The sequence below is a fragment of the Callionymus lyra genome, chromosome 3, assembly GCF_982586985.1.
Source record: "Callionymus lyra chromosome 3, fCalLyr1.hap1.1, whole genome shotgun sequence".
Lineage (NCBI taxonomy): Eukaryota > Metazoa > Chordata > Actinopteri > Syngnathiformes > Callionymidae > Callionymus > Callionymus lyra.
Window position 1 is genome coordinate 28,029,315 of NC_141820.1, and position 16,605 is coordinate 28,045,919.

Sequence of the window (16,605 nt, forward strand, 5' to 3'; positions counted from 1 at the left end):
ACTTCTATTTATTTGAAGATTTTTTCTTTATTTTTTTTTTAGTAAAATCAAGTCTATAAAGTATTATGTTATTGTTCATTTATGGATGTCAATCAAACATGTGATTGACCTTTATTTTTATATTTTATGTTTTTAATTTATTTTGTCAACAATGTTGAACTCGTAAAATAATGAGGTCTTATAGATCTACTTGATCGAAATAAAATATAGTTTAATTTGATTTTTAAATTGAGTTAAATTAGTAACTTTTTTTTGTTGCTTGGATTCGTTTTAATTTAATTTTTTATCCTTTTGGTTTTCTTTAGTGCATTTTATAACTGAATTAAAATAATGTAATATAAACCCTAGTATTTTATTTTATTAAATGTGTTGCAATATTGCTCTTTTAAAATGATCTTAATGGTAAGTAAGTAAGTAATGGTTATTTCTAAAGTGCTTTTCTAGACCAGGGTCACAAAGCGCTATAACAATCAAAAATAGGTCTACTTTATCATAATAAATAATAGTTTACATGTTGTATATTTATATTATCTAATATATAATATATAGTTTATATATAATATGTTGTTTCACATTAAATTAATTTCGTTTAATCTTTTTTGCTGAGATTTATTTGAATTTCTTCTTTTTTAAGCTTTGTTTTCTTAAGACTCTTGCATTTTTTTTTGTTTTACCAATACCTCATCATGATGTGTTTTTTTTTCACTTTGAATGATTATGAAACGACCCTTCACCTTGCATAAGATGCAGCTTAAATAGAAATATAGCTACTGTCCACTGGTTTAGAACATAACTTCTGATCCATGACTTCGGAGGAATTCTCTGACAGAAATAATTCGCGGCATAATTCATCTCGTAGCGCTCAAGCCAATCAGCGCGCACGTCAACACAGCAATGCGGAAGAAGGAAGTCCAGCTGGAAAAGAGCGCCTTTATTGAAATTTGAATCGATACGTCGAGGTGAGTTTCCTCAAAACAGTTTCTTAAACTCTCTTATCTGGGCTATGTTGCTAAATAAATCTCTTGCGAGTATTTGTCTGACGTGAAACTATACAATTGAGCCCAAAAATAATTTAAAAATGCTAGACGTTCTGCCTCATATTCTGCTGACTCAGTTTCGGTCAGACATAAAAGAGCGTTGACATGACCAACAGTCGATAATAAGTAAATAAAGCAAAGTAAATCGAATAACCTTAGTTTAAATCTCAACTCAACCTTATATTATATTCACAAACTTGCAAGGATTTAAATTGTTTTGGGGTGGAGAACATACTCTAAAGGTTGTCCTGTGAATTTTACTTAAGCCTTTATTATCAAGTTGTCATCCCTATGATATTCCTACTGTGCTTCCTTAATAATACAATTATTCAGATTGGTATTAACAGTAATTTAAGTTTAAGTCCCCAGGCTCCAGCTGGAGGTCAAGGGGTGAGGGTAAAACATTTTTTTGAAGGAACGTCATACCATTCAATGAGTGAAAGCAAGGCATTAGTTTCTAAGGCCTAGAGTATGACAGCAGTAAACAGCACATCATACAATATGAATCGTATACAGAAACATGGAGCATGATGGTAGATTGAAGTGAGTCCACACAGAAGATCTGGAAGCTTGAGTCTGGCATGTTGTTGTTAAACCAGTTATTTGTTGAAGGGTCAGGTGTTTGCTAGGGATGGTGCTTGGGCGTCTGATATCATGAAGTATATATTTTATTGAGTATTGTTTTGATTGTTTAAGCGCTTTGTGACCCTGGTCTGGGAAAGTGCTCTTAAATATAAATTACTTACTTACTTACTTTAACTTCCCTAGCAAAACAGCCCTCTTGCCTTTCTTTTGTGTCCTTGTGCGATGATCTTTTAAGCCTTCAATGTACCTACAATGTTGTCTTTCATCTCCATGCTGAACGACTATATGACGATGTCACAGAGTCAGTCGGCCATCTTTAGTTCACACCTCTGGAATAGACCTTAAAAATTAACCAGTTGAGCGCAGTTGTATTTCATGTTAAAACTGTCCAAAAACATTGTTTCAGAATAATCTATAATCATGCTGTTATTTGCTGTCAACCGGGGAGCTAAATTACTATGCGACGCCATCTTGGAATTATTTTCAATTTTTTTTTGGACTCATTTTCAGAGACAAGGGATTCATGTTATTTATAAGTTTATTAGTCACTATATTTTGTGTTATATTTGTTGTTTATTTCAATATTATGTTATCAGTTGACACTAGTATACATATATTCCATGTCATTTACAATATATGCGATACACGCTTGTCTACTGAAATTCAATTGTGTTTTTTTTTGTGTGCTTCGGCAGTACAGTATCGAAACCTCCTTTGTCTTACGGTGCCATGTTTTGGTACCCAAGCTTGATCAAAGTTGAATCACTTGTTAGCAAGTGTTCTTTTGCCCTAGAATTTTTTATTTATGTTTTCCTAAGAAAACAGCTTTGAGTGGAAATTAACTAAAGCTGATAAATTAAACTCAAGCCGATTTCTTGTAATGTTCCTTTTTGTTAGAATGGATCTTATACATTTGGTATCGAAAAAAGTGTTGATCAGGAACCGTATCGGAATCGTTAGCAATAATTAAAATCTTTCATTAATTGCCCTACAGAAATCATGCAAGATTCAAAGGAATCACAGATGGAAACTAGTTTTGTTACTTTTGTGTCAAATTCTCAACTGAGTAGAATATTTATCCTGAATAGTATTGTTCTATTTTAATTTATTATTATTACTAAACATTGAATGAATAAAATGTACAGTAAAAAACATATAATAAATGGAAGGTTCAGTTTAACTTTTCCCCACTGTAAATGGTGGGAGATGTTTTCCAAAGATATTAGAAGGTTTTTCTGTCTGACCAGAGTTCTACTATTAGCCACAGCTGTGTTCACCTCCTATAGGCAGCTGTGTCCCCTGGTTGATATTGATCAAGTCTTCTTGTTTACAGTGTCCTGACTCCTCCGGGACAATACAAGGGTTAATTGCTGCTAAAGCTTCTGTACCGGAGAGATGACACTAATGAGGAACTGCAGGAAGAAGAGTTAGGGTGTTAAATCTTAAAAAAAAAATACAGCTTTGAAAGCTGAAAAGATTACTAGATGGTGGCAATTATATCGATATATGTTTATTTGTGAAGATATTTTAACCTTTTGCATTGTTTTGCTGTGTATTTGTGTGTTATATTACACGATTATTTTTTTCAATTTGTAGTTAAATTAAACATTTTTTTTGGAGTTTTAATACTCAATAGTACTTTACATTTTTAAAATGACGTCAGTGTCTTTTTAAACTAACCTCCATCTCGTGTCTTTGTTGTCTTAAGGATTATCTTCTGTCCTACCACCAGCATGAGTTTCTCCCCGCAAAGTGATCCTCTGGTGCGCAGTAGCATCCACGAGCAGAGAGATCGCTGGGAGAGGAAACGCAGCCGAACAGCTAAAGAGTTGGTGCAGACGGAACAACGCTATTGTCAACAGCTTGAGCTTGTTGTCACTGTGAGTAGACAAAAGTCCTGTGCCACACAGTGAAGGATTTAATCTTGTGTTTCTTCAATTGTTTGTGTCCTCACTGTATACAAAAAACAGGTACAAAGACTATAAAATGATTCATGTAATTATTTTCAACATAATTTTAGTTTTTTTTTTCATTCTTTCTGTAGCCAATATGATCCTTGTATTGGAAATATATTGTGTACTGGAATTTATTTATATTTTTTAAACAAGATTTGACATTTTTTTTTAACTTTTTCCAAAAATTAAAAAAAGATGAATACAGTGATATTTTTGACAGAAATATAGATCCTTTTTTATTATGCACCATAGTCAAAGTCCAAATGTGTACTATAACTTGTTGAATCATAAAATATCTCGCTTTAAATGAAAATCTTATTTATATGTAAATCTTTGGAACATCTTATAGTTATTCTGCAAATGTATTTGCTCACATAAATATATTAAAAACGTTGAATATGTAACCTTGCAAGAGTCTTCAATATATAACAAAGCCTGATTTTAAAATGTCATTTTCCATATGTGAAAATCTAATAAATCAAGAATGGTTTGAAAGTGGATAAGGTTAAATATAAATGTTTGTTTTCCATTAAGAGCCATAACTTAACTGAAGTCCAGGTAAATGAAAAAAGAAAAACCCAGACTGTGGACAAAGAAATTCAAAAAGCTAAATGCTTGTTTGTAATAATACCTTTCTTTGCTCCATTAAAAGCGGTAAAGTGCTCGCTTACTGTTCCGCTTATTAACAGACTCAAGGTGGCGTTGACTGTCCTCCTCCTTCCTGTGGAGAGAACGAGTCTTTACCACCCACCAGTGTTGCCTCATTTCTACACAATTACTCACCCGCCGCCCCTTTACTCCAATTAGGAGTCATTTTAGGCTTAATGCACATTCAATTTGCTAATCCCATTTTCACTTCAAATGACTTGAGACCGGCGCAGCTGTTGCTTTATTGGAGCCACAACATCCTTCTGTGTCTTGTGAGCCTTGTAGACGTACCTAAACCAAGACTGCTCCACAAAATGGATAATAAAGGTTTAAATATAGTGCTGGGTCACGCTTGACGCTCTCGATGAAGGCTTTAATGATACAAATGAATGGGTTTTATTTATTTATTTTTTTCCAAATTGTTCCCTTATTGAGGCGATAATGTTATTGTCATTGGATTGGCTGTTGTGGTTTGCACTTTCTTCACTCTAATATGATTGTGTATACAATAATCATTTCCACCATTACATTTAAGTATCTATACTTTACTGAGTATTGATACTTTTGACAACCCTAGTACCAATCAATGTGAACTTGCAATGACATGCCGCTGGTGTCTTGTGTTCATATGATATTAAAATGTTAATGATCGAGTGCAATATTCTGTGGCTGCCCTGGTTTTCTTCCGCCTACTTTCTCTAACACCCCAAACCCTCCTCCTCACATACAAACACACACAGTTAGCAAGTGGGACTACCAGGTAACAATCACTTAAATATTATATATTATATTTATCTTATATACTTTCAATTAATAGTTTAGGTATAGCAGGTGCTTGGATGTCTGTTAACAAGTTATTGAGTTTACTCACACTTTTCAGTCAGAGTTGTGACTTGGTTTTCTGTCTTCATTCAAACAGGAATGTACCAGAACTATAATAGCGCATCTCTCTCACCTCCGACTCTATTGAACCAAACATTTTCTTGTTGTTCAATTGTGCTTTTTGTGTAAGTAAAACCAGCTTGCAAGAGGTTGCGTCATTTTGTGTCTCATAGATGTTTGTGCTGGCCCATCGTTTGTGCTGCACTTTTCTTCTTTTTGTTAAGCACACTATTAAGAATGTTGGTGGCTAAAGCAACTCTTTTCTCTTTCTCTTCCAGTACTTTGTGGAGATCTTGAAGGCGAAAGAAACCCTGAAGCAGAACATTAGCGAAAGCATCTTCAGTTCAATTAAAGCCATTCATTCTGTAAACCAGTAAGTATCCTCTGAATAATTTAGGAATATGCTTTGAAGAGGAAGCGAGGCGAGATGAGGACTATCTGTTTGGGTGTTGCGTAAGAACATGATAAAGTTTATTAAAGTGCAGTCCTTATCTTCGCCATTAGGAAGAGTCATTGACGCCATGTAGCAGTTGAGGTGCGAGCGATCATGAGCGTTTATCAGCAATAATTACTCCAGGTGATATCGGTGATAAGTGTCGAACATTATCCCAGGGATGGGAAACGAATGACTACTCATGTCTCATTTAAGCTGCTATTGAGGATCTCATAGGCGCTGAGAGTCTCCTGATATCTAGACGGCAGATTGATCCCACTCTGGAGACGCCACAGATCCAAATGAATCTATATTTAATATGTGCAATGGTGTGTAAAATATGCAGGAAGTTTTAGCATTTTGGGTCTTCTGTCCCTGTTTGAACACATCATGAAATGCACTCCAAAAAATAGTGAGTTAATATATTAAGCAATAATTCAAAGGCTGATATTGCTTTGTGTTTATGAAAGATGCTCCACAGATAAGGTCATGATGTCTTCTTACAATGTGGTACAATATTGAGGTATACGTATCATACATATTCTTTGGCAATTATTTGTGTTTGTCACAATGAATTGGATCACTTATGCAATTTAGAAATTCAAAATGAAAAATTCATAAAAAAGTGTTAATGGTTCTTTGGGATCCACCAACACCTGCCAGTTTAGCTATATGACCTATTTAAGGTAGGGGAAAGATGTGCATGTTGGTAAGTATTTCTACCTTTAAGTCATTTAAATGCATGTTGTATTCAGAATCAGCATCTATCATTGATCATCCTTCACTTAGTTTGGTGTCTATTGTGTATGTTGTGTGGTCAAGCTCTGTAATGCTGCTGCCACCTGCTGTTCCAATTACGTTGTTTCCAAACTACAATATTTCAAAAGCTAAAAAAGTTGTCAAATGACTTGGATGGAATAGATGTAAAGAGATATTTAAAGTTATTTCTATGTTTATTCAGTTTGTATTTGTACTCTGGAAATAGAAGTGCAATATTTGGATTTGTAAAGGTTTTTATAAATAACATTTTGTGTTTTTGATTATCTGTATAAATACAAGAGAGAATTTATTTATTCAGATGAGAATTCTGACACATGATATGCACCTTTTTTGACATCTTAGGTGTCGTACTGGTCTTGTAACTCTGCAGACGATTAAGCTTTGTAGTCTCTTCACATTTACAACATCGAACTTTACAGCGTTTGTCGTGGGCAGTTGTGTTCGCTGATCCTGAACTGATTGTCTTGGCACATGTTATGGTAAACAAGCTCTGTATACTTTGCGTTAGTGGTCCCTAAACACCGGGCCTTTGCTACTGGGCCACAAAGAATGAAAAATATTATTTATTATAATTCAGTTTGTCTTTTACAGTCTGACATGTACGTTTGAAAAATAAATAACACAGTAATGTTTGTAGATATCCAAACCTCAGTTTCTGTAAATATGTTTTCAATAATGCATGTTTATTTTTAAAGAAATGTATTGTTGGGATCTTCACAATACTTGAAAACTCCTTTAATATTCAACGATTCGATTTTTAAATGCATGATTTATCAGTCCTTTCAAAAATGCAAAAGAAGATGTTCAGGTTGTTAGAGTGCAGGAAGCTACAGTGTTTATGTTATTGCAAACATTTGTGATTCAAACGACAGCATGTGACAAAGAGACTCTGTGTTTTGATGGGAAATATCGTTGCCTGGTTAAATAATGAGTGCTGTGGGCTCCCCTGAGCGTTCCTCCTCCCCAGAGTGACACGTTTCCTTGTTGAGAGTGCTACAATGAAGACTGAAGTATGAATTACACAGTCTGATGTATCGGATAAATGGTTATGCAGTTCCCATACATCTTCATTATGAGGCTGTTATTGAATCAATGGTTGAAACATAATGGCAAGTACTCCATTTCTGAAAATGGTCCTCGGAGAGTCCACGTTATTGCCGGGCTGATTTATCACTTTGGAGTGATTGATTGTGTATTGTCTTATAGTCTTTTTTTCCTTTCTTCCATTTCGCAGGTGTGATTTACATTATGGCTCATCATTTCTTTTTATATTCTAATTAGTTTTGAATTACTTTCCGCTCTGGTGTCTGCCTTTTTTTTCAGCAACTTAAGCTAGAAGTTTAGAGCTTGTGTGGTGTGCTGAAATCTAATGAGCCGTATTGTTAAAAAAAAAGTAAAGGTCTGTGTGTCCGATGCAGAAGGTTTTTAAGGCAGAGGTTGATCTAAAATAACCAGTTTTGATTAGTTTTATGACCTCCAAGTTATACCAGTATTGACTTGGAAAAAGAAATAGTTTTTATGATGTCATTTCCCAATAGTTGACTTTTATTAATTCATATTTCGAATCTTCATCTAAAAAAATAGTATATTATGTTATGTTTTTTTAAATTTACCTCTACCTCCATTTCTTCACTAGTATCAATTTTTTTTTCCAGGGTTGTAAACACAACATAAAAAGTTTGCGGTGGTAGTACAAAACGAAAAAATTAAATTATATTATGATAATACTCACAATAAGAAATGGTAAAACAGAACCAAGCACCAAGGTGGCCATTCCATGGCACCAAAAAAAAGCGTAGCGCCCAACGTTTTCTTCTCACAGCTGCTGCTCACATGTCCAGCTTCTTTAAAAGATAAATAACTAAACTTTTAATAAAACACAACATCCAATTCAATCATTCCAATAAACCAACCTTTATTGAACATCTACAGAATGCAGTATATGAATGTGAACCGGCATTGTGTAGACTTGGGCGATCCAGCCCTTATACTAAATTTATGCGGCCCTCATGATTCCTACGTAAAATCGTTAAAAAGTTAAACATTTTATTTTCTATGTTTTGAGCTGGTTAAATTAAAAATACAACAATTCAATTTTTTTGCGTTTGGCCTTTTTGTATTTTTCCTCGAAATAAAAAACACCAATAAGGTATAATGTAATATACAATATATTTATATTTGTATGAAATTAAATGGTCTACCGTCAAATAATTTTTTAATGCTGAGTCATAATATCCTCACTGTCTTCGTATTCATGAAACTACACTTTTCTCAATTCCATGTGACTTTGATTCTCAGTCCACTAACCTAAAGTGAGCCATTAGCCAACACATTTCTTGTTTCATGGTTCTTTAGTGATTTGTTTATACAGTATAATGCTTTTTTCTAGTTTAACATTTATTTTTGAACTTGTCCTATTTAAATCCCTCTGTTCCTCACTACAATATATAGGGTGGGTGGTGTATAAAGTGCAACTTTCATTAACTATCCTATATGAGAGACTCCAACACACGAGTGTCTTGATGTGCAGTAAAGCTCATTCTTCTGATGGTTAATGTGAAACAAGCAGCAGAAGGAAGCAACCAATTATCCCCGGCTGCTGGTATGACAAACAAGAAGACTTGAAAGGCCTGTCAGCCGACCCGGTAGAGAGACATTGGTTCTGAAAGTGAGGGGGAGGGGGTCAGGAGGTGGGAAAAAAATAGGTATAGCATAAAAGTGGATCAGACGTGGAGTAACCCGAGCCGATCTGTGATCAACGGAATAAATGTCGTTCCCGGTTGTTACTTAGTACTCGTAGGTGTGTTTGTTTACTCATTGTCGTAATTAGTTGCTTAGTATTCCTCGGCAAATGAACGCGCCGCTGCCAGAATTGTTTGGTCGAGGTTGTATCCAGCGCAGATGTCGCAACTGCTCGGAATTAATGTGGATTAACGTGACGCGCGCGGAATGCTAATGTTATCTCCCTCGCACCGCTGATGGCCAGACAATTTAATTGCCCCGCAGAAGAAGGAAAAAAAAAAAAAAGTATGAAAAATGTAATCCATAATTTCATATTTATCATAATAGCCTCTGGCAGTAAGAGTGGTGGTGGCGTGGGGGGGGGGGAGCGGAAACACAGTTTTTCCCGCCCTTTGCCCTCGTTAGAACTCTCTCTGCTGCTCCTGCATCTCCTGATTATGAACAGAGGCTACCTTGGCGTGCAACTTCATTAAAATCTATTTAAATCAACTTCAACGGCAAAGTGCTCCTTCTTACGGGCGTGTACGAACAGAAGTCTCAGGGAACATCATTAGAGTGTCGAGTGTGTGTGTGAGTGTGTGTGTGTGTGTGTGTGTGTGTGTCTCCAAGTTTGGATAACAAGCTCCTTCACAAGTGTCAACACCCCCAACCAATTGCGTCCGTGTTACTGTAATGTGCCTGACAGGCTGAACGACTGCTTTGCCTCCGCCTTGATCCAAGTGTTTTGTTCCCAAGTTCGGCAGGCATGTTCTCACAAGAAAGTGGGACTGGGTGCCCTGAAGGTAGACCCACTGCCGGCGTCCCGGTAAATCTGTCACCCACCGGGGAGAGGGCTACAAATGACACTACAGAGCCTCCTCCTCCACTAAAGCTCCCATTACCGGGGAGGCAGTTCTTTACACTTTGCTCAACCTCCGCACATCCTCTAAACATGTGTGCCTTTTGCTGAAAATGATCCCTCAGATGTCATCTCGCTTTATTTGAGCTCCGTTCCCAGTGATGCAGAACAGCGGCAGTAATGCACACTAACTCAAAGTCCAATGTGCTTTGACTGGAGGCTAAATGCGCACTGGGGGAGCACTTTGAGAGGAACGTGTCAAAGGTCTGTGATGCACAAAAATATGTGCCGCATATTGAGATCGTTACTTCCGCCATGTCCTGTGATGGAGGAAGTGAGCTGTCGTGAGTCTGCTGCCTGCTTGTTTGCAGGCTATAGAAGTGATTGACAGTGAGTTATGCGCGGGTGGTGTCACCGGTTTGCACCAAGCGTTGGAGTTCGTAGTATATATTTGACATTTAAAGCCACATGGAAACAACATTAATGCTATAGCTTTAAAGCATCAACATTCTCTAGCGACTGCGATGTGTTCCTTTATTTATTGCCTTAAACCTGACTATGTTTTTAAACACTTGATTTACTAACTTTTATAACTGCTCTACTAACTTCATTATGTTTACACATTAGAACATTTAGAGCAGATGTTTATCCTCACTAACAAACTAGCCACGCATGACAGTATTAAACAGAAATAGCTTAATGGTTATGTTTTATAACTGAATGCTCAAATCATATGAGCATTTGTTTCACCTCTTCTCATGTGGGTTAATTTAACTTTGAATTCAATTAGACTAAATATAAACTTTCCTCCAGCTAGAAAAGCACATACTTTATCAAGCCACTCATTATTAACATTATTGTTACATTTTAATTTTACCCATATAATCCACAAATAATGAAAGGTCGATTGTAATTATGGGTCGCAGTAGTGTTTACGTGATCTGCTTGCAGTCGATCAAGATAGAATCTTCCTTTTCTACTATAGTTTCAGAAACCTTTTGAGGAATTTGTCACTGCCTACTGATGTTGATCAGAGTACCTACCGAAATGTAACTATGTATCAGAAAATTGCAATAATTTTTCCCAAATCATTCAGTTCATGTGTTTTCTGTTTTATTATTTTTCAGATCTCTGCTTGTCCACTTGGAGAATGGCTACTACGGAAGAGGTTTCGATCTATTCTGTCCTAAGTTAAAAGTCTACACTACGTATGCCGATAACATCTACAATGCCAGGAAAGTTCTCGCGGTAAGAGCTCAGATTAAACATGATAGTTTTTTTCTTTATTCCTTTTTTGTTCAAATTTAATTTAGCTAGTTTTAAGAAAAAAGGCTGTTTTTTGTCATATTGTCATACAGTTATTTGACCATATAAACCTATTACTTATTTCACTGCTTTTTCTAAGCAGTAATTTAACCAAATCCATACATTATTGTTTTTCTAAAACATTTCTTTCTTTGTGAGATACAATTTCTCTTTTTCCTTGTTTTTCTTTTTCTCTTACATAGAAAAATAGCATGGACTTTCTTTGATAATATAAAACCTGTATATTCTCCCTATAATAGAATGTTTTTAGATTAATTCATTACTATGAGTTACATTTTTTAATATCAAGAGCCCGAAAATGTCTACCTGTTCATGGGTCCCTTCAATAAAATATCACTTGCTTACTGCAAGCCCATTAATTCAACTTTTAATAATGCGCTAACCTGTGGAGGCCAGTGCCGGATATTTTATGTTCCCCTCGCCCTCCATGTCTCTCCCCTCCAGCGGTGCACGGACGCTGCTAAGATAATATTTTCTTAATTAAGCGAAAGGAAGTGTCTGCAGAACATTGATGAAGTGCATTGATTATGGACGAAGCGGATGGATGGTGTGAATTGATTCTCTTCCACATCGACACCTTTGTTAAACGATGGTACAGCGGAGCGTGTTGTACTCTCGGGTGTGCTGGTTAACTCGGATGATCAGTCCAGGAAAGGAGTCGCTACCATCCTAATTAGGGTGGATACTTGCTGACCCAGATCTGACCACTTAAATGTAGTCTTATTCTATTAAAAATAATAGACGTTAATATCGGTGGTTCTAGGTCTGTCTATCAATATACAATTTTTTATACTGCTACTAATACAAACTTCAGTTCCGGTTTCTGAACAATACTTTTTTTTAAACCAATACTAACCAAAGAGAATTGTAATTAAAAAATCATATAATGCTGTTTTCTCAAGGAAATAATAATAAAACAATTTAATATATATATATATATATATATATATATATATTTAATTTGAAATCAAGTCAAAGTTTGTTAATAACATTTTAATTTTTTTTATTTGCTACTAAAAATGTAAAGTGCAATAAAGAAAACAACACATTTTAAATGAACTTGATATTACTGAAACATTTTGGTCAGTACCCAGACTAAGGTGTTTCATATATTGATCATTCTTTGTTCATCCTTCTGTTAGCGCCTTAAGACCTAACTTTTACTCTGCCACTATCACAGTACAACATCACAGTAGAACCTTCTTTCCAATAACCTTCTCAATATACTCAGATCTAACCTTTTAACCCTTGTGTTATCTCTGGGTCAAGGTGACCCGGTGGCCGCACAATGGATACCAAAAACATGTTTGTTTTTCTGGCCTTCGGGTCGCCTTGACCCAGAGACAACACAAGGGTTAATTGAATCACAAAAACACCATGCATTTGCAGGCATACTTATGTGATTGAATACTATTATATGGTTTAAGTAGATTGCTGGAGTAGGAAGAGCTTTATTGGTCGGCAATGAAAGAGAAGTAGGCCATAGAATGACCAGGATTGTCTCAGGAGGTTGGCTGTAATAACGGTTGACCAGGACTTTTGTCTTTGCCACTGACAAGAAGGACGTGGCACTGAAACTTGTCTTGCTCGATAAAGTTAAATACTGTCACAACCGATGGCTTGGAACTGGAAGTGAGCAGTAAATCCTCATGGAGACCTTAGTAAAAATATACGTATAAGGGTTGTCAGTGGTCCAATGTCCAGAAAACATCTCTCTTTTTTCAACCTAACTACGTGGGTAGGTCTCTGCACCTTTTCTATTCCCGTTTTTCTTCCAGCAATAACAAAACATGCAGCGTGTCGAACCACAACTGACATGACATCTCCAATGACAACCCCTAAATCATGAGCTCCCTTGGTCTGACAGACCTCCCCAAATCATATCCTTGTCAGTCGTCGCGCGGCTCCACAGTGGCTGAGAATTGCGGCGGAAGATGTCATTAAATATACATTTGCACATCATGTCGGCACGGATGTGTCGGAGAGACAAGCTCATGCCAATCATCACATCATAAAAACAGTGGTTGAATTTGAAGAGCTGTGTTTGGGTTGATTTCGAGGCTTCTGCTTGTCACCTCGAATCAGGCTTCCGCAATTATGAACCTGTATTTATCAAAGAGTGGCTTGTGTCGACACGCGTTGAGGTCAACATCTGGTTTATGTGGGTCTGTGGAGTTATTCTCAGAAAAGTAATTTCAACTCCAAGGAAACAATTAAATTTGCTTTCTTGAGGGGACTATTCCACCTGTGGCAGGTAGTTTGAATGGAGTGCAGCAGCCTGCTGGTGTCTCATTAGAATAATGGGCACCATGTGAGCGGAATAATGCTGAAGAAATGTGAATGTAGCTGTAGAACCACAATAGAATACGTTGTCAACTGTAAAGTCTTCCTCATTAGATCTTGTATCAGATTATTTTTAAGTTGACGTTTTTGAGGGTTATTTTTATACACAGGATGCAATGATCTATGAAGTACATCTTGACTAATGCCTGAAGACACCTTACAATTGCAAACACAGTGATGAACAATGTTCCTAACTCACAATCTGCCAGAGGAGAGCACACACTAGAGATTGAACTAAACTTGTTGTTGTTCTTTTGTTTGTGTTTTTTTTAATTCAGCTCCAGCTGAAGAAAAACAAGGCGTTCCGACGTTTTAAGAAACTGCAGGAGTCGAGGCCAGAGTTCAACTACCAGAAGTTGGAGGAATTTCTTGATCTTCCAATCAAGCGGATTGATGAGTAAGGCTTGAACTTTTTCTTATCAATTTGTACATCTTTATATCCTTCACTTATTTCAAATGTATTTACTTCTCTTTCTCATATAAATCGTGTTGAATCCCAGAAGGAATAAAACATATTGTTATTCTAATTCCTTCTACTACCATTCATCACTCTAGGTAGTCTAAATTACATTATTCACATTTATACATTATTTATACCTTCTTTAGATTGTGTGGCTGTGGAACCTACTGAAAGGCTTTGGTAGTACCAAGTATCGAAACATGCTCCTTTCTTTGGTACCAAGAACCCAGCTTAAAGTGATAATTTACAAAGTGCACTACTGAAACGCTAAATTAAATTTGAAATTCATTATATGTATATAATGGAAATTGTTTATTTTTTCTTTCAGAATTAAAAAAAAAGTTGTTGTTTTTTCTATTTGTAAATTTTATAGTTTTTTTTTAGTATTGGTATCAAACAAATTATTGTTCAGGAACAGATGTACATGTATAGGTATTGTAACCAGTATTCAACATTCCTGTGAGTTTACAACTCCAATTAGATTTAAAATTTCTAACATTTTATGGATTCTGTGGACTGTCATGACAACAAAATTAAAACAAAAATAAACTTTCTATCATTCAGTTTTCTCTGTACAGGTGTTTTCATCTAGTGTGGTACAACTGGGCAGCCTTGGTGCTTAACTCACCGTTCGCATTTCTGAGTATTCAAAGCATTAAACACTCCTTCACTATCTCTTTCTGGCACATTTTCTATTTTCACAACTCCTAATTGTCTTGCTTCATCTCAAATAACTCAATGCAGCTGTGTATGTTTAGCAGCTTCTTCATCATGCATGTGAATGGAATAAAAATAGTTTTTGTTTATTAGCCGAGTTAAACAACAACCCTGACAAAACACACTAAATTCAATATTCTAAACGGTAATATAATGAACCAACTGAGCAAGTTTAGCAAATGTAGTTGGTCCAATAGTGTGTTTTTCTGGATTGTGGATATTTGGATTGATTTCATAAAAATACACAAAGTAAGTGTATGTTGGTAAAGGATGTATCAGGTCTTTTACAAGCTAATCTTATTTGTAGCAAAGGCCAAAAAAAAAAAAAAGAAGCTGTTTGTTAAGAGGGTGCTGTCTGTCATCTGCTTCTCACGCCTGAGTTGCTTTAGCGGTTTTCGTCTTCCACAGGCCACCTTCTTCACCTACACTCTATAGGCCCGGCGACAGATGTAATTATTATTATTTGATGCACCACCCATCTCCGCACTCGGGCTGTCCAGAAACTGTCAAAATCCCTTGTTTATCACCACTTTTTGTGTTGGCTGTAATTTCATGCGGTCTTGATCCCTCTTGTTAATTAGCAGAACAAGGGAAGAAGTTGTCTGCAAACGTGGTTTCCGATGCTGCGGATATCATGACACCGGTTTATCAAGCTGCTAGTTGTATCTTAATTAGGCCCCTCTCATCTTCTCATCCCACCAGATGTACAATCAAGCGCTGGAGATGTTGCCTCCATCTATCAGCTAAGAGAAGTTGTGTGTTAGACGAGCCGACCTTCACCTTCATATCTTAAGACAGTTTTCTCACCACAAATCTTGTTTATGTTCCGCTTTCTTGCTGCCATCTCTCAAAGTAATGTTTTTTTTTTGTTGTTGTTGTTTTCTATAGAAACTTTCTGTTGGCTGCTTTATTTTGAGTTAATGATGCATCTCATCATTAACTCTTCAACAACGTTCCTGAAGAAACATTACCATCAAAAGATCCTCATGCAACATATTTTTATAGGAAATAATTATATTTATGACAATATTCTTGAATAATAATGGAGCGCCTTTTTATGTATGCACCGTCTTTACACCATTTTAAAAGTACTTGATGGTAACAAATTAAAAAATGAACATTTAATCACAGGAATGTTTAATTGCTCCCCCCATTTTATTTATTTATTTATTTCAATATCAGTACAATATGAATGAAGTTGGGCTTTGGACCATATATGGTCTATATTTGACTTTAATTGATAAGGATAGCAATATGCATCCAAACTAAAACTAAATATATATTTTATGCAAATGCTAAAGAATCTCAAAGTTGACCAAAATCTCTCAAAACTTGATCATTTACCAGAGACTTTGAGTACGTCAGCATATACATCACCCATGTAAGAATTTAAGAAACAAAATTACACAGATAATTGATCACACAAACCTTATATTTTTATGCCCTATGATGGCTTGTGTTAGCAGAGAAAAGTGCAGTGGGTTGAGGGGTTCAGCCACACAGAACCAGGAGACATGTACTGTAAAAGGTACTTTTAAATAGGGGTGTGAGAAAATTTAGCTACGATATATCGCCAGAAAATTGTCTTCGATACAGTTAATCAACGCTGTGACAAGTGCTGTTAATCAACAGCACTTGTTCAATTTTTTTTTCTTTTGTTTGTTGCAATTAAACCTTTGAAATTAAACAGTGAAATCCCTCAAACCCACTGGTGACTGAGGACAAGAGGATCCAGTCCACTTCAGCAGCGTTTAAGGCTGATGTTTGGACATACATTGGCTTTGCGTGTAATACTAAAAAAAACATCTGATCAGAAATTCTTGTCAAGACACAGCCCACCTTTAAAGTTTATTACCAAA

General features: G+C 36.0%; 1 protein-coding gene across 2 annotated transcripts in view; it reads left to right on the top strand.

Moving 5' to 3' along the window:
* The first annotated feature begins 928 nt into the window (after positions 1-928).
* arhgef39 (Rho guanine nucleotide exchange factor 39) overlaps positions 929-16,605 on the top strand; it is a 44,990-nt gene continuing 29,313 nt past the window's right edge. For both annotated transcript variants that reach the window (XM_087787370.1, XM_087787371.1), the window contains exons 1-5: positions 929-959; positions 3,331-3,502; positions 5,386-5,480; positions 11,028-11,148; positions 13,848-13,966. In XM_087787370.1, coding sequence (XP_087643496.1) covers positions 3,356-3,502; positions 5,386-5,480; positions 11,028-11,148; positions 13,848-13,966 — 482 coding nt within the window. In that variant the 5' untranslated portion in view covers positions 929-959; positions 3,331-3,355. The remainder of the gene's footprint in view (positions 960-3,330; positions 3,503-5,385; positions 5,481-11,027; positions 11,149-13,847; positions 13,967-16,605) is intronic.